This window comes from Lacerta agilis, chromosome 12 (assembly GCF_009819535.1).
Source record: "Lacerta agilis isolate rLacAgi1 chromosome 12, rLacAgi1.pri, whole genome shotgun sequence".
In the NCBI taxonomy this organism is placed as follows: domain Eukaryota; kingdom Metazoa; phylum Chordata; class Lepidosauria; order Squamata; family Lacertidae; genus Lacerta; species Lacerta agilis.
Genome location: NC_046323.1, coordinates 31,810,915 through 31,833,905, shown reverse-complemented (window position 1 = coordinate 31,833,905; position 22,991 = coordinate 31,810,915). Strand labels below are relative to the sequence as shown.

Sequence of the window (22,991 nt, the reverse complement as noted above, 5' to 3'; positions counted from 1 at the left end):
TCTCTTTCTTCCCCCCCCCCGCCCTCGCCTCCTTTCTCCACCCCTCATTGTCTCGGGGAGCGCGTCGCCCAATTCCTCGAAGGGGCGGGCGGGAGAAACTTGGCTATATGGGTGAGGACGGCGAAGTAGCGGCGTAAGAAGAGTGAGAGGGCGCAGCGCTTCCCCAGCCAGCCCCCTTCTCAGCCGGACGGAGCGGGGCTTTCCCTGGGGCGTGTTGTGCGCGTGCCGAGCAGCATCGGCAAGCCGCCTCCTTTCGGGCTGAGGTTCCCTCCTCTTGCCCCGCTCCCGGGCGGGCGCTGGGTCGGTGACTTTCTCGCCGCCCCCTTCTGCTCCTTCTCCTCCTCTTGCCCTCGCCCAGCGGAGCCAGATGTGCGACCTGCTCGACTCGCAGCCGCCGCCCGCCGAGAAGAAGCTCAGCAGGATGAAAAAGTTGCGGCGAACTTTGTCGGAGAGTTTCGGCCGAATCGGTGGGTGAGAGCGAGCGAGTAAAGCCGGGGGACGTCGGTGGGTTAGGCTCGCTCAGCTGCGCGTAGGGCGTCTATCATTATTTTTTGCGAGCCATCCCGGCTGCGAGGGGCGGCATTGCTTACGCCTCGCTTGCTCCTCCTTGGGTGCCCTTGCCCCGCGAGGAAGCGCTAAGGGGGGCGGGGAGAGCTCTTATTCTGGGTCGCTTTATGCGGATGATGTCCTCTTTCATTTTTTTTGTGCAACATCTGGTCGAATAAGCAACAGTTGCTGCTAGATCAGATTCACCCCCCCCCCGCCCCCAAACCTAGATAACTGTCTCAATTAGAAGTGATTCCCTGTTCAATGTATTTGGGCTAACAGCCCTAAAATTTATTTATTTTTAAAACCGTCGAGTATTAATGCTCGACACTTAACAAAACTTTACTCTGTGAGTATATTTTATATCATAGTGTAAGGTTCGATGTTCGTGTATTGGAGATAATTTAAGATTAGTTATTTTTAAGATTAGTTAGTTATTCCTTTGCAAACCTGAACTAAATTCTCTCTCGTTTAGTCAAGAGTGGTTAAAAGGTGGCGCCCCTAATTCCTTACCTTCACAAAAGTGCATTGAAAGTGGAGTAGTGATTTTTAATTCTATGCTAATTACGGACTGTGCTGGACTTGGGAGTAGAAGTTACTCTGTATTAACTGGACCCATACATTCAAATAGCCTTTAGTTATGGATTTGAGTGTTATGCTTTGGGAGGGGGGGATGAATAGTATATTGTACATGTGTCTGATGAACCACTTAACGCACTGCATCAGCTTTTGCCAACCTGGTGCCCTCCAGATGTTTTGGCCTGTGCAACTCCCATCAGTCCTAGTGTGGCAGCTGAGCCTGATGGGAGTTGTAAATCCAAAACATCTGGAGGACTTCAGGTCTAGTGCAGGTTGCATTACACGTGCCTGAGGTTTGCACTGAAAAAAAATGTGAATGAGACGAATGTGTATCATAGTAGCATACATTCACTGCTGCTTTGATTGACTGCAGCTGTCAAGTACATATATCATGGCAAACGTGGATTTGATGTATGAGATGACCCAGTTAGAACATGCCCATTATGTTGTAGAAAGTCAGAGTAATGTGGGTCCGAATGGTTTATAACTTGAAACTACTCATATTGCATGTAGCCTGGCTGGACCTTTCAGAGGCACCCTCCTTTCCTATTGTGAGAAGGAATGAGTCACAAATGTTAGCTAATCATCTCCCCAAAGAAGAAGATAACAAAGTGTGCAATGAATGAGCAGCAGCATTTGGAAATTACTTTGAGGGGTAACATCTTTTTTTGAGGAGGGGCTCCTACATATCCATTGTTAATATTGTTATAGCAAAACAATTTCTCTATTTCTCTATTTTATTAGGCCCTGTTCTGTAATGCCACTTAATTACCTAGTTTCGGCTGGTGGAGTATAAATAAGTGGGAGCTGAGTTTTCCAGATGGCTTAGCTGTAACGGAGGCTGTTGTTGGAATTGTGAATTAGCCGAACGGTCAGGTTCTGGTCCAACTTACGGATGCAAAGTTATTTTCTTTTCCTTTAAATCTTTGCTTAATACTGTTATGTATCTACGGTGCTGCTGGCTTGCTGACTCACAAAGGACTTGCAGGCTGACACACCATTGCGAGAGCCACACATATTTTAATTTCTGTTGTTGCATCTCCCAGCCAGATTGCCAATCGGAAGAGACATAGGAATAGAAAAAACGATGCCCTGTCTTCTAAACTATTCCATTCATTTCTGTTATCTTAAATCTTGTGACCACTGTTTTACTTCACTCAGCCCCGCCTGCCACAGAGTTCTTAGTCACTTTTTTGGTATTTCTTGCTTTGTCCTGAATATCCTTTCTAGAGTACAGAGTGTGATAGTGTGCACAAAGGGAGACACTTTACAGCCCTGTCTTGAACAATTCCAAGAACTCGCCCTAAGTGCGTTTACTTGGGGTGAAGTCCCATTGATTCTCAGTGTGTGTGTATAGGATCGCAGCACAAACCCTCAAATTCTGAGCACATTTCTCTTGGAGAAAATTCCCCTGAACTCGGTGGGTGCTTGCTTCCAAGTCAACTCAGGAGATGGGAGCTTCAGGCCTTAGAGAGCACCCTGTCTACAGCCACACGCTCCTTAGCGGTCCTGCATTGTTCCCTTCCTCAGTGCTTTTGCCAAGGGGAAATGTGAAGCTGATAATGCCTTTTGCTTTCCCTGGATGTGGATGACAGAGACGACTATGTGAGTGTGTGTAAAAACCTTAGAATTTTCATTCATTGCCTCTGATCACTGCTGCCCCATTGCTGTCTAGAAAGGAATGCAGCCTGCGAGCTGAAAAAGGGCTCCCCACCTCTGTTCTGAACCCACCGTCCTCATTACCTATGGCTTTACTTTCTTGTTAAAAAAACAAAGTGGATAACTTAACAGGGCGATCATCTGAGAAAGTTTGCTCTGAAAAGGAGACACTCCCACTTCAGTGTGCTGTCAGCCTGATAGGGAAGCGTCTATCAGGCTGTGTAAGAAATGAAATGTAATAAATGGAGAAGGGCTGTAGGCGGGGTGGGGGGGACATAGGGCTGTGCAAGTGGTGTGCATGGACTGGGCACTCAGTCTATGCACTGGGCTTTGGGAAGGAAGTGTGAGGCGCTGATAGGGTCCTAGAGTCCTCCTGTCTCTTTCCCAGAGCCTATGTAGTGCTTTCCAAGCTTTGAGAAGGAGGTAGGAAGGTTTTAGGACCCTATTAGGAACCTCACACCTCCTTCTTGAGCTTCTTTGGGAAGAACCAGTGATCTACCAAAGAACATGCCTGGTCTAGAGGGAATGGAGAGTGGTGCTTTAGGTGTTGTTGTTGTTTTAAAAAATAAGTTGGGGTAAACAAACAGGAAGGGTGTTTCTTGGTGTCAGGTGAGATGACTACTGATAGCTTTTGAGAAATCCCAGTCTATCATTTTCTACATGCTCCTCCTACTTGTATTTATATTAAAGTATTTACTTGCTGCCCACATCCATATTTCTGATGTCACTAAATAGTTCTGGGGTTTTGGGTTTTTTTTTGTTTTTTTGTTTTTTTGGCTGCCCGCCTTCTTGCCTGAAATGAAACCCTAGTTACAGCTTCTTTAGACATAAGCTAACATTTTCCCGTAAAATTGGTTCCACTTTGCCCTATTGGCAAATGCTGAACTTAAAAAAAGTATGTCTTGACAGTATAAATGTTTTGCTAGTCATTGAAAGCAGCAGTGACTTAGAAAAGGGGTGTAAAAGGATGTCTGATAGAAATATGCAATAAGCTTCTGTTGGGATTACTTGGTGTGTATGTAATTCCTTCAAATTAAGGTACAGTAAAATATAAGCCAAACTCATATTATCTGACAACTCTGAATGCTTAAAAATATTACTTTGTTTGGGATGGCACAAGGACAAAGCTACAAAGTTAGATTAACCATAGCAAGGAAGGATTTTTATTTTTTATTTGGTAGAGGGTGAATAATGTAGTTTGAGATAACAAACATGTAAGGTACAAAACTTCATCTGAGGGTTCTTGCAGATCTGGCACAAAACAGATAATTAGGATCCTGTTTTTCTCTCTGTGTTTGGCAAGTTAGCTTTCACACATTCCCAATATTCCTTGCTGTTCTGCGGCTTGCTATCCACACTCTGGGGAGACCTTGAAAGATTGTCCTGTATCTAGGCTGCATTTTTCTGTTCCTCCCCAATCACTTCTCCCTCCTCCAGTGACGTCCATTCAGAATGGCAGGGCAGGAGGGCCAACAGAGCAAAGCCAAGCCCAGTGACAGGTAGAGCTAACTATTTCTGATTTTGCTTCTATCCTCTTCTCCAAAGGCAACACGGAGGCTAAGGAGGAGGAAGGTGACAGCCAGTTTAGCTACCTGAACTGGTTGTTAGTAAGAAGGCAGGAAAATGGGTGGGGTGGCTGAGACTGGTGGGACAGTGTTCCTTTTGCTCTAATAGACGGACTCCACTGCCTCTGCCTTCCTCTGCCTTTTCCCATTCTGGGCATGTGTGCAAATATTTCTGAACCTGAGTACATATACATATACATATATTTTCTGGGAAGAGTGCAGGAGAAAATATTTATCAACCTTATCCAGCTAGTTACTATGTTTCACAATGGGCAAGAAGGAAAAGCTTGTGGATTTTTGGGGAGAGGTTAGAGAGCAGTATCACTTTTCCTTTTTTTTGTTTTGCTTTTAATGAGGTCTTATGTAAAGCTGATGATGATGATGACGACACACACACATATAAAAGCCAAATGTAAGTGCAGTGGTTATAGTCTCACAGGTAATCCCCCACATTTGCTTCATGGTGTCCTTGAGCGAATAACTTCTCCAAACTGGGCATGAGGCAGTCAGCGGTATTGCATTTATTTGGTTTGGTGCTACCCAGAAACAAAAAGTTCAGCGTTGTGCTTGGGGGAGGAGATAGTGGAGATAGGGTTTGGTGACAAGCAACCCACTGAAATGGTAGACTGTTGACCCCACAAAATGTGCTCATGTCTCCAGGATTGACTGGATATGTACAATGGCTATATTTACTTATCATATTTTCCATGGTAAGAGGAAATCCCAAAAAGGCCCACATGTGGACACAAGCAATGCTAGTTTCAGGATAAACTCCTGCCTAGATTCCAATATCTTGCGTTAGAATCCCTGATATGTAGCAGTTCCTTAATTCTGAAGGAGGCGGGTTTGAGGCTATTTCTTGAATGTATTTGGCGCACCTATCCAGATGGATGATTTGGTTACACCTGTCCTTAAATTTGTTTTAGGTGCTTTATTGCTAAGCATTTGAGAACCAGAAACCCTTGTGGATCTACTGCAAATCATCTAGCAATCTGCTAGTAGATTATGATCTACCTTCTGCTCACCCCTTTCTGCAGTTCTTAATCGCTTGATTGCGCGAGCACACTGGAAATAAAAGTAGGCTGTAACTCTTAAGTTGTGACCACTGCATTGTGTTGAGGTCCATTCATTAATTATAAGAAGCTGAGAAGAGTGCAGACCTTGTAGGCCAGTACTGTATCCTGTTTCCCACATTGGCCCAGCCAGAGATCTCCAAGAAGCCACAGGCAAGACCTAAAGGCAATAGGCCTCTCAGGCTGTAGCTGGTATTTATTGCCTTTAATCCTGGAAATGCTATTTATCTGTCATGGCTAATAGCCATAGATAGGCCTGTTCTCCCTTTCTAAAGCCAGTGACTGGTGGCTATTGCCCTATCTTGTTCCAGTGACTTCCATAAACGAATTGTGCATTGTGCCTGTCTGTCCCCTGAATATTATTCCTGATTCAGTTTCGTTGGTGGCTAGCCTACAGTTCTAATACTACTGGATAATGAAAGAACATATATATTTAAAAAAGCAACACTATTCCCTCCCTCCCTAGTTACCTTTTTTTCTCAAGTAGAGCTAGGCAGCCTGTGGCTTTTGAGGCATAAGTGGCCTTTGGGGTAATTTCTTGCATTCCTTGGCTTAGTTTGCAAAGGTGGAAAATACATTGTTAGCAGGGAGGATATAAAAATTGAATTAGGAATGGGAGACGAAGACAGAAAAATGCAGAGAGAACAAAACTCACTTTTGACTCTGGTTCTTACCCTCTACTAGTATGATGCCACCATATTCTGAGGATAAAGGTTGCCCACTCCTGTTGTATACCAGTGAGTCCCAGGCACACTATAGACACCAAGGCTGCAATCCTAATTCCTGGGAGTAAGTGCCCTCAAGTGTCATTAGACTTCTGAGTAGATCTGGTTAGGATCTTGTTGTAAAGGCACCCAACAACATCACTGGTTGTTTTCCGAAGTGACTCTTCTGAATGCTTCAACAACACTTTCTGGGGCTCCCAGTAAAACCCATGGAAGCTGTCTTAAGAGCATTCTGAGTAACTGCAGTATGCAAGTTCTAAATATTTCAGAAACCAAATGGAATTAATTGCAGACTTCACATTTTGCATGCACTGGGAAATTTAAGCATTTTAGGATTTGATCCATTTTTTGTGCCAATTTGTGTCACAGTTTACTTAAATATAAGCCTGTCTTCAAGGAACTCTGAGCAGCTTGTGCATAGTTCTCGGGTGGTTCCACCCAGCAATTTACAAGGCTAAACCTGCTTGGTTTCGTTAGCAGAATTGCATCACATGTTATTGGACTAGAACGCTTTGCTAAGTTTGCAGGGAGGTCACATTTTAAGGATGATGATATTTGGCATGGTCTTGCCTGGGGTTTGAGGTCTGATGTTCAAAATCACCCAGTGATTAAAAATGCCACTTCACCCGGTGGGTAGTGAACACATGGTAGGTAGTGTGATTGCCCCTTCTGCGTGGTTGTGCTAAGATGGCGATGCATGGTCGTGTTTAGTAGCATTAATGCAGAAGGATAGACAGCTGCTAGAGATAGACAACAGAAGATCTGTTCTCCCCTTATGAACTTGCTAATATTTTTTAGGACTTCTTCAGAGGCCCTGGTCTGGGTGCTGCCTCCTTCAAAGTTTAGGTGGGTGGCAATCGGGTGCAGGGCCTCTTTTGTGGTAGTTCTGTCTCTCCAGCGGTGTCTGCCTGCGGCTTGTCCCTCTGCATTTTAGGAGCTGCATTGCTATTGCTGCTGCTTTTTAATGCAGCTTTTTGGCTTATATTTGTCTACTTCTCTTAAGGCTGAGAGTTGTCCTGGGTGCATATGTGGAGAGGCAACATGTAAATGTTTTGAATAAATGCACCCTAAAGGCTTAAGTGTGTACATAAAAATATTTGTGTGTAAGGAACTCTTTATCTTTTGTTTTGTGTGTGTGTGATTGTGTGTGTGTGTGTGTGTGTTAAAGATCATGTATTTTGGTAGTAAGCTGGGGTGAGGGGTGAGCCAAGAGTGCAGGAGTTAGTTTAAAACTCGAGAATTTGGCTAGAAGTTTAATCAGCAAGGTGGTAATAGTCATCTTGTAAAAGCTGAGCATTTTTCTTTTGTATGTTAGTAACTTTGTTTGCTACCATCCAATTCAGCTGCTGCAAGTTAGATGCTGAGCTACAGCTGTTCTCAATTTCTCTCTTATTTCACTGCTGTTGTCTGGGTGTTTAAACATAATGTGATTTTCTTACTCCTTGGTGTTAAGAGTCTCTAATCTGCCTTTCTGTGGAAAAAGCTATAATGTATACCGTATATACCCGAGTATAAGTCGACCCAAATATAAGCCGAGGCACCTAATTTCCCTACAAAAACCTGGGAAAGCTTATTGACTCAAGTATAAGCCGGTTCACCTTTGCCGCTGTGGTAGAGGAGGAGGAACGAGCAGCCCGAAAGCAGCCCTTTAGGCTGCTCCTTCCTCTTCCTCCTTTGCTGCTGTGGAGCTCACCCCGTCGCAGGGTTTCGAACCGCCATTCTTCTGATCAGCAAGCCCTAGGACTCTGTGGTTTAACCCACAGCGCAATGTTCCCTTGTGTTATACAGAGAAGGCTGGGACCGCCTGCCTCACTTGAGTATAAGCCGAGGGCAGCTTTTTCAGCACAAAAAATGTGCTGAAAAACTAGGCTTATACTCAAGTATATACGGTAGCTTGAACTGCAGAAAAAAGATGCATTTTGATGATTTTATTGTGAAACTGTGAGCAGAATTGTCCATTTGGTTCAATGTTTTAGCTACCTAGCTGGAAGCGCTAGTTATCACTACTACTAAAATATGTCAATGTTAAGTTTGTAAATAGTCACAGATGCCTTTTTAGCTATACGTTTGACATATTTTTTTACTAGAAAATTGAAAGTTAGGGTGGGCCATCCTTTAACTGCTGAGATGGGGGGAGCAAAGCAATGCAATGTGATCATGCATGCATGACTCCCCCCCCCCCCGTTGCACCTCATACCTGGAACCTGGAAATGAATCTTCCATATGTAGTCATTTTCTGTGGAATGTTCCTTCAGCTACAACATAATCTAGGGATCTTCATCTGACAGCAGATGCATCTGGTGGTTCTCCATTTACAGGGCACCACCACAGAAAAGGCCCTGCCTCCGGTCACCTGAAGTCCAACATTCTATAATGCCACAAAGTCCTTGTCCCTGATCTAAGTTAATGGATATATTCATACAGATGAAGGCAGGCCATCACCTATCCATTAGGCAATACCCATTCTTCTTCACTGTTATTAATTTTGAACCATTTATGAGTGGGCCATAAATATGGGTGTAGCTTAGACCCTGGTGTCCTCCATATGTTTTGGACTTCAGCTCTCATCAGCCCTAGGCCATCTCCTCTGCATTTTAGTTGCCCAACTCCATGTGGATAGAAGGTGTGTTATTGTGTAATTGTTGATTTCGCACAGATGGAATACATTATAAGTAAACAATGGATGGCAAGGCGTTCGCAATAGGTTTATTGAACAATCAACTTCTGGCATTTCACTTGCAATCTCCCATAGGTGTGCTTAAATGACAGCAGAAACGTGCAGATTCAAGTCCTGCTGAGCTAGAGGAGACAACTGAATGTTGTATTATAACTTATTAAAGGATTTTTTTTTCATGCTTGCTACGCAGTTCTACTAACCTATGAACATTTCGATTTTTTGGAGTAAAGTGTAATGCAAGTAAATATTCAATAAATACAACAGGGGCAGGCAGCCCTTTTTTTGTCAAGGACTCCATTCCCTTGGAGGTAATCTGTTGTGAGGTGCAAACAGGCAGTGGGAGGGGCTGGAGAAAAAGTGGGCAGAACCTTCTCTTTCTTTCTTTCTTTCTTTCTTTCTTTCTTTCTGTCCTTCGTTCTTCTATTTCCTATTATTCCTTGCTCCCTATATGAAACAGGGCCTGTAGATCAGAGGTTGCCTACCTGTGAAATGCAGATAAATATTTCCTCTAATTTCCCTCCGTCCCTGGCTCTTTGCTACTGATTGAAATACAGTGCAGATAACCAGTTTTCTTTTCTTTTTTGTAGCCTTGAAGAAAGATGACAACAGCTTTGATGAGGTAGGTGAAATATTTCAGGCTGTTTTATTTTACTACTAAAAGTTGCAGTCGCTTACTTCACTGTCTTTCATTTCCCTTCTCCTCAGATGTAGTTTTTGACAAAAGACACTGAGATGAGTACTGGATTCCAAACAGGATGCAGCTCATGTTTATATATTTTGCCTTCTGATGAATTCCCCCCCCCCATTCAAATGAGAAAAGCCTAGTCCGGCCTTTGCCAACCTGCGTGGCCTCCAGGCATGTTGGATTGCTGCTCACATCAACTGCAGCCAGCTGATGAGAGCTTCAGTCCAAAGTACCTAGGGCTTACCTGTTTGGCCAAGGTTGGCCTAGTGGTTCTTGTTGAAAACTAACATGAGAGAGATGCATATATATATATCTCCATATTTATTTATTTACAACATTTCCATGCTACCTGTCAACGAAGTCCTCTGGGTGGTTTACAGAAGTTATGAACTGGTAAAATACAGAACCGCAATCAAATAACATCAGGACAAATGTAATTTATATTCCAAACCTTGCTGTTCCGCTGCTAAACTTCATGAGGAGAGATCTTTTGGAGTTTAACTCACTTGCCAGTACAAGTTTGGATCACCAAAAGATAGTTGCATATGAGTAGAGTGTCCCAAGTATTTCCTTGTGATTATGCATTTGTTTGGATCATCTATTTATTTGCATGGTCTTGTATCCTCCTTTTATGAAAACGAGCAGGGATTCTTAATTTACAAATCTATATGTTTTGCTGTGAGCTCCATTTATTTTTGTTACATTTATATCCTGCCTTTCCTCTGAGGAGCTGAAGGCAACACACATGGTTCCTCCCCCTTCATTTTATACTCATAACAATCCTGTGAGGCAGAGAGGAGAGAGAGAGAGAGAGAGAGAGAGAGAGAGAGAGAGAGAGAGAGAGACTGGCACAAGACCAGCCTGTAACCTCTGTAGCCAAGTAGGGATTTGAGCCCACATCTTTCCAGCTATAGCCAAACTCTCTAACTCCATTAGAGAGAGAGAATACTATTAATGGGGAAAGACTTATGTTGTGAACTACCCTGAGATCTACGGGTTTAGAGCGGTATACCAATTTAATAATTTATTTATTTTTAAAATGCTAACACATACCTCTGGTGCTTAAAAGCTTACATGACTGCCCATATATGACCTGGCCAGGCTCAATATTCATTTACAAGGCCCTTAATAACATAGGTCCAGGATATATTGAGGACCAAATGATCCCTTATATCACTGCCCAATCACTGAGTTCCTTGGGGCAGTCTTGGATGCATAAATCGTAACAACTAGAAGCCATGCATAAAATGCTGTGAGCCCAAGACTGTGCGACTCCCTCTCAACTGAGATCAGACAGGTGCAGTTCTTGCTGAACTTGAGGTGCCATGACACAGGCTTAAAAAAATATATATATTCCAGCCGGCATAGTAAGGTTGCATTCATGTGTGTGTGTGTGTTTATGATTATTTTGCCATTTTATACTGTATGGTTTGCTTTATGTACACTGCTTAGGAAATGCTAACGATTAAGTGGTATATGAATGCTCTTATTACTTAATTAAATAGAAAATCAGAAGTCCAGTCCAAAACGAGTAGGTGAAACTTTTGCTGGTTGGCAAGGAGCACTTTCAGTTGACTGTTGGTTTGGATAATGCCTCCATTTTTCAGTTGATATTTCTTCTCCAGAAGAAAATGCACAGCAAGGCTCAAGACTGCTGTTGGTGAATATGATAACTTGGCCTCCTAAAAAATTTGGTCCTACAGGGCGTTGAACCGTTTTACTTTTCCTAATGTTGTTCCTGGTGAAATGGTTGGTGGCCAGTGGATAATGGGTCCCAAGACTAGGTTTGCAGAACTGTAAGAATCGTTTTAGGCAAGGCAGTCTTGACTCTTGTCTGATTTAGGACTTCAGAATTTGAGCCTCTGAGCTTTGAGAGTGATGGAAAGTGAAAATATGTGGGCATAGGTGATGTCAATGTGAAATACAAATAAATGGAATATGGTACTCTGGAAATGAAACGTACTCAAAGATTTGGAAGTCAGTGAGTCTCTTGTTCACTGAGCTTGTGGGTCTGGACATGTAGCTTCCCAGAAAGCACCAGAAATGGTATCTGAGCACAAGCACTATAATTGTTTTGTTAAAAACCTAGCTCATAAATCCTACAAATAAGCTTGTATCATACTGTTCTTTCTTTATTGTATTAACACACACACACACACACACACACTCACTCACTCTCCACTGTGTTTTTTGTTTCCCCTCTTTTAAGGAGACTAGTTTCAAGCAAAACTGACAGGATGTTAGAATTACTTAACATTTCATAATACAGGAAGAAAATATTAAAACACTTCATCAACTCCTTGTCTCAGACAAACAAAAGATTTCAGAATCTTTTTGTGATTTTTTTTATTTTTAAGAATGCACTTGATACATTTAGTAGATGCTTTCTTAGGCATGGATTGCCAGAGTCTGTAATGCTAATTGTGTAAATAAGAGCTTCTAAAAGCTCTGTTGCTCCTACAAGTGAAGTGGAAGATAATGAGAGGAAGGAAGAGCTTTAGGTGATATTTAACTTCTGACCTCTCTCACGAAAACCGTGGTAAAACCGAAAGCCTCTTAATTTGTTCATGGTTGTATATGGGCAGGGGTGTGGAACCTCAGGCTGTGACACCAAATGCAGTCTCCCATAGCTCTCTGTTTGGCCCTTGGCATCCTCCCTAGGTCACCCCTGTCACTCACCCTCCTCTGCATCCTCCTCCAAGTTATTTTGCATGTCTGGAACGTGTTCTTGGACTGTGATTGGGCCTTTCTACTTGCCTGGATGTGGATGTGCAGGGGCAGGGATGTAGACATCCCTGGCCTCTGCATGGTTGGAATACAGCCTATTGTCCAAGGGTACGTTGCCCACTCATTTCTGCACCTGGACCCCCCCCGGCATACTGCCCCTGACAGGTTGCCCACAAGGGAATGCAGCCCTTGGATTGAAAAAGGGTTTCCCCATCTCTGACATCTGGTATTCATTTAATGATAGTAGTAATTCGCTCTCCCAAAGTTCTTTTGAGTGTTCAAAGGGCTTTGCATGGATTATTTTAGCAATCCTAAAAAAGTGTGAGGTGCAGGTTGGCCTTGTGCCCATTTTGTGGAATTTTGAGGAAGACCGAGGCTGAAAGAAACAGTCATTTGGTCAAGGTCACCTAGTAAGTTCATTGTTAAGGTGAGATTTGAACTGGCTCTTGCTGCTCCATTCACCTCTTGCGCCATCATGGTATTCTGCTAGTGCGTTGGCGTCTGTTTTTGCATTTCAATAGTGTGGGTTCAGGGCATACGGGTTATGTAAGATTGGCATCCTTGTGCCCTGTGGAAGCTGTGTAGGGTTGCTGGATCGTGGGGCAGATGACTTCAATCTGCATTGCTGTGGGTTGTCTGAGAAACTGCTTAAGATAAGTGCCAACCCTTGATAGATTATTTGGCAAAAATGGAGTGGACTGTGTGTAGAGCATAATTACTTCTCTGCTTTCTTGACAACTTCCTTTCTTGCTAATGGATTGCATTGGAGTGGAATCTCAAACAGCTGCTTTGAATGGGGCATGCATTACAGGCTAAGGGAGGGCAAAATATGTTCCTGTCCTCCCCACCACCCATCAACAATAAAGCAGGCAAGGCACTAAATTAGAAGTTGTTATCTGCCAGAAGATTCTGGGAACTGTCTTTTATTTAAATGATTACTTATTCTGTTCCATCTCAGGTTTATTTTGCTTTGTTTTCAAAGTGGGGTCAGCAGAACCATTCGCAGAGACCTGCTGACCTTTGTGATGGGGGACAGCAGCGAAATAGCTGATCTCTTAACCTCTTCAGTGGAAGGCAAGATGGGCAGCCATCAACTTTTTTTTGCTGTTTCTTTGCTTTATATAGTAAGCTATTGATTTTTACACACAAACAATGCTTCATCGGTGAAAAGGAGGTCGTTCTTCTGCCCCTATGCACCAGGATGCCGATGTAGAGATTGAGTGTGTGTGTGTGGGGGGAGGAATCGGTGAAGTGCAAAGGGATCTGATACGAATGGGAAGCACAGATTTTAGTGCAGTGTGTAGGAAATATAAAAAAGAATGATAAATGGGCCTGCGGGGGATGGGGAACAGTGTTAAAAACACAGAGGGAAGTTCTGAGCAATTCAGCTGTCTAGGTTCTCTGGAAGCGATATGTTTGGAGTGTATAGAATTTGTCTTCCATGCATGCAAGTTTGCTATTTTGAGGGCAGGAGTGGAGTTAGTACACATGATCTGCAGGAAGTAGAATCATAGAATCATAGAAATATTGAGTTGGAAGAGACCACAAGGGCCATCCAGCCCAACCCCCTGCCAAGCAGGAAACACCATCAAAGCATTCCTGACAGATGGCTGTCAAGCCTCCGCTTAAAGACCTCCAAAGAAGGAGACTCCACCACACTCCTTGGCAGCAAATTCCACTGTTGAACAGCTCTTACTGTCAGGAAGTTCTTCCTAATGTTTAGGTGGAATCTTCTTTCTTGTAGTTTGCATCCATTGCCCCGTGTCCGCTTCTCTGAAGCAGCAGAAAACAACCTTTCTCCCTTTCTCCCTCCTCTATATGACATCCTTTTATATACCGTATATTGCGGCGTATAAGACGACTGGGCGTATAAGACGACCCCCAACTTTTCCAGTTAAAATATAGAGTTTGAGATATACTCAACCACAGATTTTCCACCCGGCGTATAAGACGACCCCCGACTTTTGAGAAGATTTCCCTGGATTAAAAAGTAGTCTTATACGCCAGAATATACTGTATTTGAACATGGCTATCATATCATCCCTTAACCTTCTCTTCTCCAGGCTAAACATACCCAGCTCCCTAAGCCATTCCTCATAAGGCATCGTTTCCAGGCCTTTGACCATTTTGGTTGCCCTCCTCTGGACACGTTCCAGCTTGTCAGTATCCTTCTTGAACTGTGGTGCCCAGAACTGGACACAGTATTCCAGGTGAGGTCTGACCAGAGCGGAATACAGTGGTACTATTACTTCCCTTGATCTAGATGCTATACTCCTATTGATGCAGCCCAGAATTGCATTGGCTTTTTTAGCTGCTGCATCACACTGTTGACTCATGTCAAGTTTATGAATAGTAAGTGCATAGCTTACAGTTTCCTGCAGGGCTTTAATATAATAATAATAATAATAATAATAATAATAATAATAATAATAATAATTTCTGAACAGGTAACGGGCTTCTAATGGTAACCAATTATATCACACTTCCTGGAAAGAATGTATTGACAGGATGTGTTGGGAGGTGATGTGTACTTTGAAGTAGTTGGTAGAAAGACAGGTTCATAGAAGTAACTTATTTTACAGCCAGTTAAGTGACTTGAAGTTACTGTAATGACTTCTCACCTGATTCTGAGAGGCTACGTAGTATAGAAGCTTGAAAAATAAATGTCCATTTGTGCCATGAAAATACTTGTTTACTTTAATGGATGCTCCGTTTATGAATAGTTTTAAACAACCAACCAATGGTGAGGTTTCTATACACACAGATAAATCAGACCCCACATTCTGGGAATGGTATACAGTTGTACCTTGGTTGACAAGCTCCTTGCGACTCAAAGGTCTTGGCTCCCGAACGCCACAAACCCGGAAGTGAGTGTTCCGATTTGCGAATGTTCTTTGGAACCCGAACGTCTGATGCGGCTTCCGGTTGAGTGCAGGAGCTTCCAGCAGCCAGTCAGAAGCTGCGCTATGGTTTTCGAATGTTTTGGAAGTCAAACGGACTTCCGGAACAGATTCCGTTCTTCAACCAAGGTGCAACTGTATAGTGGTTGACTTTTGTGCTGTCACTGTGGCCACACCCACTACTGGAATGCAGCGCCCCCCCCCCACCCTGAAGGTTTCCCAAGAGTAAATGTGCTTCTCAGGCTGAAAAGCTTTGGTTATTCCTGATTTACCGTACTTGGATTTACAAATGCTGATCTCTGGTGTGGTAGGTATGCTGTTCAGCTTAGAACTGTCTTACTAGGCTTCACTATCTCTGATTGTTTCACTATCGCAACTACCTTTGGGGGCAGAAGTAATTGCTGTTATTCACATTTTACAGGGTTGGAATGGAATGGAGACTGAGATAGTGATTGCCCAAGACTACTGAAAGGGATGTGGTGTAGCATTGGAATTTCTGAACTAAGAAATGTGTGTCTGGCTCTCTTGATGTTGTTATATACTTACTGATCTTCAGTGTATGCCTTGACTGTTCACGTTCGCTGATTAATAATATATTCAGTTACGGAAAACAAGGGTAGGAGGTGGTAGAATACTGCAGTAAATTTAGCAGCTGTGATAACACTGTTTGCTCTGCAGTTAACAGGTTTTTGCATGACTTTCTGGAATCCAGATTGCATTACGGTATTTGCATTGTCCTGGGATTGGATTCCAGTAGCTGCGGCATTCCATGGTATGGCAGCTAGGTTCTTGGTGTTGATGTCTGAAGTGCTTAGCATACATATTTGGAAGCAAATCCCACTGGAACGTTTGACAGAACCAATTGTGCTTGAATTGTGCTCTAAAATGCAACCTTATCCAAACCTACTATTGAGTAAATGTTGGACTGAAACTACATTTAAATCAACCGGCTTTTCTTTCATGTTAGTGTAAGGATTGTCTTGAAATCTTGCTCTATACTCTTAGTCAGAAGAAATATAATTCTTTTCTAATGAATTTTGAACAATTGCAGAACGTTCTTCAGACACAGTTGCCAGAGTTGAAGACTGGGAGATAAACTGGGACCCTCCTGACTTACCTTTGGAACGTCTTCACACTGAGAGCACGGTCTTTGCTAACCTGATGCCCTCTAGATGTTTTGGAATACAACTCCCACCACTTGTGCTGGTTGGGGCTGATGGAAGTTGTAGGCCAAAATATCTGGGCGATGGGAAGGCAGAAATAGCAGATATAAAGCCATTGTCTTGGAAGTGATGTCTTATCAATAGCTGCTAGTCATGATGGCTCTACAAACATCTGGATTTCAGAGGCAGTCTTGTATACCCCTCAGCACTTGTAGTGTTGCTTAGAAACTATGGGAGAGGGCCGTAGTCAGAGCCGTCTCATCCATAGAAGCCGGTGGCGCGGTGCGCCAGGGCGTTGGGCGCCCCAGGGGCGCCCCGGGGCGCCCCCGCGAGCCCGCCGGCATACCGGGCTCCTCCTCCCCAACCCGCCCCCGCCCCCACGGGCAGGCGGGCACTCGCGCGCCGGCGGGCGGGCTGTAAGCCGCCCGCCCTCGCCTCCCAGAGCCCCAGCTGGAGCGCTGGAGCGGCGCGGGGCTTTGCGCGACCTTCCAGCACTCCAGCTGGGGCTCTGGGAGGCGAGGGCGGCCGGCTCGCGCTCCTGCGCGCAGCCGCCCGCCCGCCCAATGCAGCGCGAGCTGCCCAGCAGCGCCGCGCCGTCCAGCTGCGCGCGGAGCGCGAGCCGGCCGCCCTCGCCTCCCATCCCGGAAGCGCTGGAAGGGCGCGCAGAGCCCCGCGCCGCTCCAGCGCCACGCCCCTCACCCCCCGCTCGCCCACCCCCCTCCCAAGGGGCGGCAAGCGCGGGAGGGAGGCGGCGGAGAGGCGGCATGGCGGGGGCGCCGGAGGGATAGCCGCGCCAGGGCGGCAGATCCCCTTAAGACGGCTCTGGCCGTAGTCATCATGTCCTACTATACTGGGATCTTTCCAACAGGGCAGTTAGTGGTGGGTTGTCCTGTAGAGTTGAAGAGATCTTTGCCTGAGCCCTCCTCTCTCCTCTTATGTACTGTTGAAACAGTGAAGGGCCACTAAAGCCTGTTGACTCTGTCTCAACATGTTTTGTCATTCCTTTGGAATACAGGCAGGCAGAGAAGAGTTAGACATGTTTTCCTGGTATGAGCAGATGGTCAGATAAAGACTGTTCTACTTCTCCTTCCCTAACCTTGTGTGGTACTTTCCAGGAGCAGATAACAGAATGGATGTATTTTCTCCAAAATACTAAGTACGGTGAAACCTGACTCCCAATTGTTCCCGAGCAGAGGTTTTATCAAAATAACGTGGATCTGTTTAGGCTAAACATCACAAGGTTTTCTTCTGTCTTGTGTAAAGCAAAGGCAAGAACAGAATGAAATGTCAATAGAAGCCAACTCCACAATGGGAAAATGCACAGCAGATGTTGAAATGGTTTCTAAAATGTTGTAAAGTTAACAATATAGTGGAAAATCCTAAGGACTGTGGAAACGCTAGCAAGAAATAAGCTGCTTTTCTATTGGGATGACGCATGGTGACCTTTTCCTTGTTTGATCAGCTGGGTTGTGTGCATATTTCTGCATGGGAAGCTAAAATGGTATCAGAGTTGCAGATGTGTCTCTATCCCCGCCCAGTGATTTAGTGACCTCTAATAGATTTGCTTGAGAAAACTCTTGAGAGCCTTCAATAGGGACCTTTTTTATGCTTTTTGAAAATTGAATTTAGTCTCACTTCTTCCTGTTGCCTGTGCGTCAGGGATGCATACCAAAGGGACCACAGCTTTGCATAGGATTACTTTCCCCTGCAGTTTCTGTCCCAGGACAGGGCTTCCCAAACTGGTCTGTATGCCACCTCTGGTCAGCAAAGCTTCATTCAGATGGTCTGCGGTGCCTTGGGGAGAACAGCTGGAGCCATGCATCAAATAGTCATATCTGTAACTGTATTTTTATTGCTTCTTTTTGTTTCTTATATTGTGTTTTAAGAGGGTGTTCTGTGGAATTCAAATTGCAATACAATAAAACACAATATAATAAAGGAAGCGATAAAAATACAATTAAAAATGACAGCATCTTGCACAGCATAAGCTAGCTCTTCTGTCTGAAGAAGTGAGACTTGTATAAAACAAGTTCGGGGGGGGGAACACATTTTCAGCAGAACTCAATCAGCAGTCACTTTTTTTCAGTGAGGTCACTTGCCTCATGAAGAACAGCTTGGTTCCTGTGTGGTTTTCTGGCATCAGCTGTAGGTAGGGAGCAGAGGCCTATAGATGCCTGCATCTGGTTGGAGGCTTAGAACTTCTTGATCTAACCACTAAATTAAGGGCAAAATCCTACAGTGAAAACAGATGTGGATTGAAATATTTTATTTTTAAATGGCTGAGTTCACACGTTAGTTAAACCCTAGTTAATGTTTAACTCTGGTTTAATGCAACTAACATGCAGTGCAGACTTTTTAACCCGAGTTACCACTGTATTTGTTCTTGGCTTGCTTCTGATGATTTGTTTTAGGGAACGGCATTACAATAGTGTGTACCAGCGTGCTGCTCCTTTGCATTAAACTATAGTTAAACCATGTGGATTAAACCATCGTTTAACATTGAAGCATGCATTAATGCGACATTCAAACACATCCACTGGGTGCATTTAATATGGCGGTTTGGTACGCTGTATCTGGGTGCATAAAAAGCAAAGACAGCTGTGTTGGCCCATAAGAAATGACCAACCAAAATATAATAAAACAGCTAGCAAGGTTTTGAGTTCCTCAGAACTGTTCTTCAGGCTAAACATTATGCAAAGTGGTGAGGGCGAAAAGCAAAAGAAGCACATCATCATCATGGTTGTATGTTGCAGCCATGAGGTCTGTGTTAACACTCTGTCTCAAGATGGAAATTGCAGATGGAGGCAGTTTGCCTAGAAAACTGTTGGCACAAGAAACTGCTGTCAAAGCTGGGCCTATCTCAGTATTTAATTCTAAAGATCCTTGTATTTTGACCTCCACCGCCCAATTCCAGAATCAAGCTTTGTACAGTCTAACATTGCCTTCACATTCCTTTGGAAAGAATCAATGGCAAAAGCTACAAAACGAGCTTTCTTAGGTCAGTCTAGCTCTTCTCCGTGCTCCCCCCCCCTCCACCTGGCAAATGCTCCTTAGGGTCCTTGGGAGGCTGTGTTGCAGTAAGACCTCTGATATTTGCCGCTATCATATTTGCTTTCTTATTAAAGCAAATTCCACTGGCGTCAGCCTCATCACAAATCCTCACAGCTCAAAGTATTAATCAGGATATGATAGCTGAAGGTAGCCAAATATTCTTGGATATGCTGCGATCTCTGTCCGGCTAGATCATGCACTTTGTTCAAACTGCACCATACTAAATTGTCTCAGCAGCATAGCTGCTAAAACCAGAACAAAACGGATAACAATTTCCATGTGTGGAAAATTATTAAGGCTGCTTCCTCAGTTATGCCTGAATACCGGTGAAAATTCATTATGGTCTATAATAGGGATGTATCTGGTAGTTAAATCTCATACTGACCATATTGGTAATACAAGCACGAACCCATTGTAAGCTTTTTCCTTTTTTTGTGGTGGTAGTTTTCCCTGAGGCAAACTGATTTGTGTTAGGAGCTTCAGAATAGGCATACAGTCGTACCTTGGAAGTCAAATGGAATCCGTTCCGGAAGTCTATTCGACTTCCGAAATGTTCAGAAACCAAAGTGCAGCTTCTGATTGGCTGCAAGAAGCCCCTGCAGCCAATTGGAAGCCATGGAAGCCCCGTTGGATGTTCAGCTTCCAAAAATAGTTCGCAAACCGGAACGCTCTCTTCCAGGTTTGCGGCATTCGGCAGCCAAAACCATCCAATAACTAAGCTGTTCGAAAACTAAGGTATAACTGTATTTGCAATCTGTTAACTGTTGGAAAATTTATTAGGGTCGGGTGCAGCAAAAGTTTCTTCAGAAGTAGTATCTTTTGAGGCAGTTGGAACCACCACTCCTGTTCATGAAACACACACACAGGACCTCCTGTACTCCTTTGGCAGAGTCTTATTAAGGGCATTACAAATGGAGGGCAGGGTGTGCAGGCTGCACTTCTCAAAATCCTCTCTCAATTTCTCAGGCTGTAATACCTGGAAGTCTTCTAGGAATACCATGACCAAGTTGTGGCATCCAAGTTAAGCATTTTCAGCATTTGCCATCATATCTCACAATGATTTATTGTTTTTATATGCATATATTGCTAGCTGTTTCTTTCCTTATAGATAGCACTTTAGGAACTGAGACCACGACTAGGGGGGGAAAAGTTGTTGTGCTTCAGTTAGCATACCACCATTCCTTCCACCCCGAAATCTGCGTAGTTCAGTTACCGTAGTTTCCTTTATGTGCTGCTATGCCTTGGTTCAATCAGGAGCACCCCAGGGAAGTTGGTGGTAATCGCACAAAGTGTATGACCTTCCTCGAAGCTCTAGAAATACCAAATGTTCATTTCCTTTGAAATTAAAAATCTGCCTTGTTGGCTGTGGTGTTGTTTCCTTTGTGTTAATATTAACGGCTGTGTGCAGTTTTCATGCTAGCTCATGCAAAAAAGGAAAAGTTTCTACTGCCAAACATTGGAGCTCGTGAAATTAGATTTCTGGGGCTCCATATTTCAGTAATCCCCTTATGGTGGGATGGAAAGAGGCAGTGCTTGCTTATGCTTAGAGAAGGAAATCAACACGAATGCTTTTTCATAAAAGCTATTTAATCAAATCTGCCTTTGTGCTATGAGTTCATTAAAATGTTTTGGTGCATCTTCAGATAGGAGAACTTCAAAGGCAAAATCCAATTTCTATTGCTTTACCTTTTCAGAATATATATACAGTGTGTGTGTGTGTGTGTGTGTGTGTGTATGTATATGTATGTATATATGCTGCCAGCAGTTTCAATTATGTTTAACCTCTTGCTAGTAACAAAAGTGCTGATTGTAGCAGACACATTTGCAAACAAAGGAAACCTCCTGCACAGTTGTGACCTTCTTTGGAAATGGATGACCATGTAAAATTGGAGCAATGTTTTAAACATTTGCAATTAGCAGTTCTTAATGCGATGCTCCCTGGCCTGGATTGCAAACGGACTTAAAACTTTGCTGAAAATTATTATCCTGAACAAGGCAGGTATAGTTTACAATTTGCGTGATTTCTCCCCCGGGACCCCCCCCTCTTCATTCTAATGGGCGAGTTGCAAGGCTTCATTTTGCTTTCTGAGCTGTAGCCGCTTCATATGTGCATTATAATGTCCTTAATATGATTGCTGCATTATTACCTAGCCGAGCTCTCATTTTCTTCCTTTCATGAGCTTGGAATATCTCTCTACAGTAATCTAAATTTTACATAATTGTTGTAAACGTAAGTACCAAAAGCTTTGCTGTATGGATTCTGAACTGTCAAAATCATAATTTGAACAGTTGAAATATTTGGGAGGGGGGCGCGGAATAAAAGTTCCATAACCTTAATTTTAATGCAAATTGACAGAACATTGCAGGGTCCTCAGGAGTGTTCATTTTTGCCTACACATTTTATAATAGCATGAGGACATCTGGCCTGACCAGTTGGGAGGCACGATATGTGCTAACCAGTTTTTCTTCAGAGGAAAATATATAATCTGAAATGCTACCTGTACCTCCCCCCCCCACAACATTTGGGGTATTTGGGGTGCTGCCATGTACTCAAGGTAAATGCAAAACTCTTGCCCTTGATTTTGCATTGAGGTTCACCTTGGTCTCTCGAGTCAGGTTGATAAAATTATCTGTGCTTGATCCTTTCAGATTCACAATTTAATCTGATTTCTGAAGTTAATGTAATCAGGTGGCATATAAAGTAGTGCTTTAGAAAGCTTGCCTGGTCTGGTAGCAGTTAATTCCAGGAGGTAATATTTTAATGTGGTGCTAAATTCACAGCTGCCTTCTTGAGCTTTTTTTTTTTAAACTTTGTTTTTAAATAAAAATGCAGCTTGCAATGTTAGATGTTGAGGAAAGTCCTGTTAATTGTGAACTGCTTTCTGAAAAGAGCTCAAGTTGACAACTGGTGCTAGTCTTTTAGCTCACAAACTAGCTACAGAGATGGGCAAAGTTAAGCATTTCATAGTCTAGCAGCTTAGTAAAAGTTAAGCATGTACTTACCTATCTCCCACTGAAATAAAAGGGACTTACAACTGCTTCGCTTCAGGCTGATCCATGACCTAAGCTAGCTTCTGGTTTTTGAAGGTGGCTTGCAAGGGTTGATGGTCTGCCAAATAAATTTTTGTTGTTGTTTAGTCGTTTAGTCATATCCGACTCTTCGTGACCCCATGGACCAGAGCACGCCAGGCACTCCTGTCTTCCATTGCCTCCCACAGTTTGGTCAGGCTCATGTTGGTAGCTTCGAGAATACTGTCCAACCATCTCATCCTCTGTGGGTCCCCTTCTCCTTGTGCCCTCAGTCTTTCCCAACATCAAGGTCTTTTCCAGGGAGCCTTCTTTTCTCATGAGGTGGCCAAAGTATTGGAGCCTCAGCTTCAGGATCTGTCCTTCCAGTGAGCACTCAGGGCTGATTTCCTTCAGAATGGATAGGTTTGATCTTCTTGCAGTCCATGGGACTCTCAAGAGTCTCCTCCGGCACCATAATTCAAAAGCATCAATTCTTCGGTGATCAGCCTTCTTTATGGTCTAGCTCTCACTTCCATGCAGTTAACAATAAAATATCTGCTATAAGATACAATGTTCACATTACACTATAGGCATAAAGCTTACTCCTAACTCTACATTGTTTGGGAACAAGT

General features: G+C 43.6%; 1 protein-coding gene across 1 annotated transcript in view; it reads left to right on the top strand.

Annotated features, from left to right (window-relative positions):
• The first annotated feature begins 219 nt into the window (after nt 1-219).
• CDK14 (cyclin dependent kinase 14) overlaps nt 220-22,991 on the top strand; it is a 224,419-nt gene continuing 201,647 nt past the window's right edge. Inside the window, 2 exon segments of the mRNA XM_033165618.1 lie at nt 220-467; nt 9,412-9,443. Of these exon segments, the coding sequence (XP_033021509.1) occupies nt 368-467; nt 9,412-9,443 (132 nt within the window). The 5' untranslated portion in view covers nt 220-367.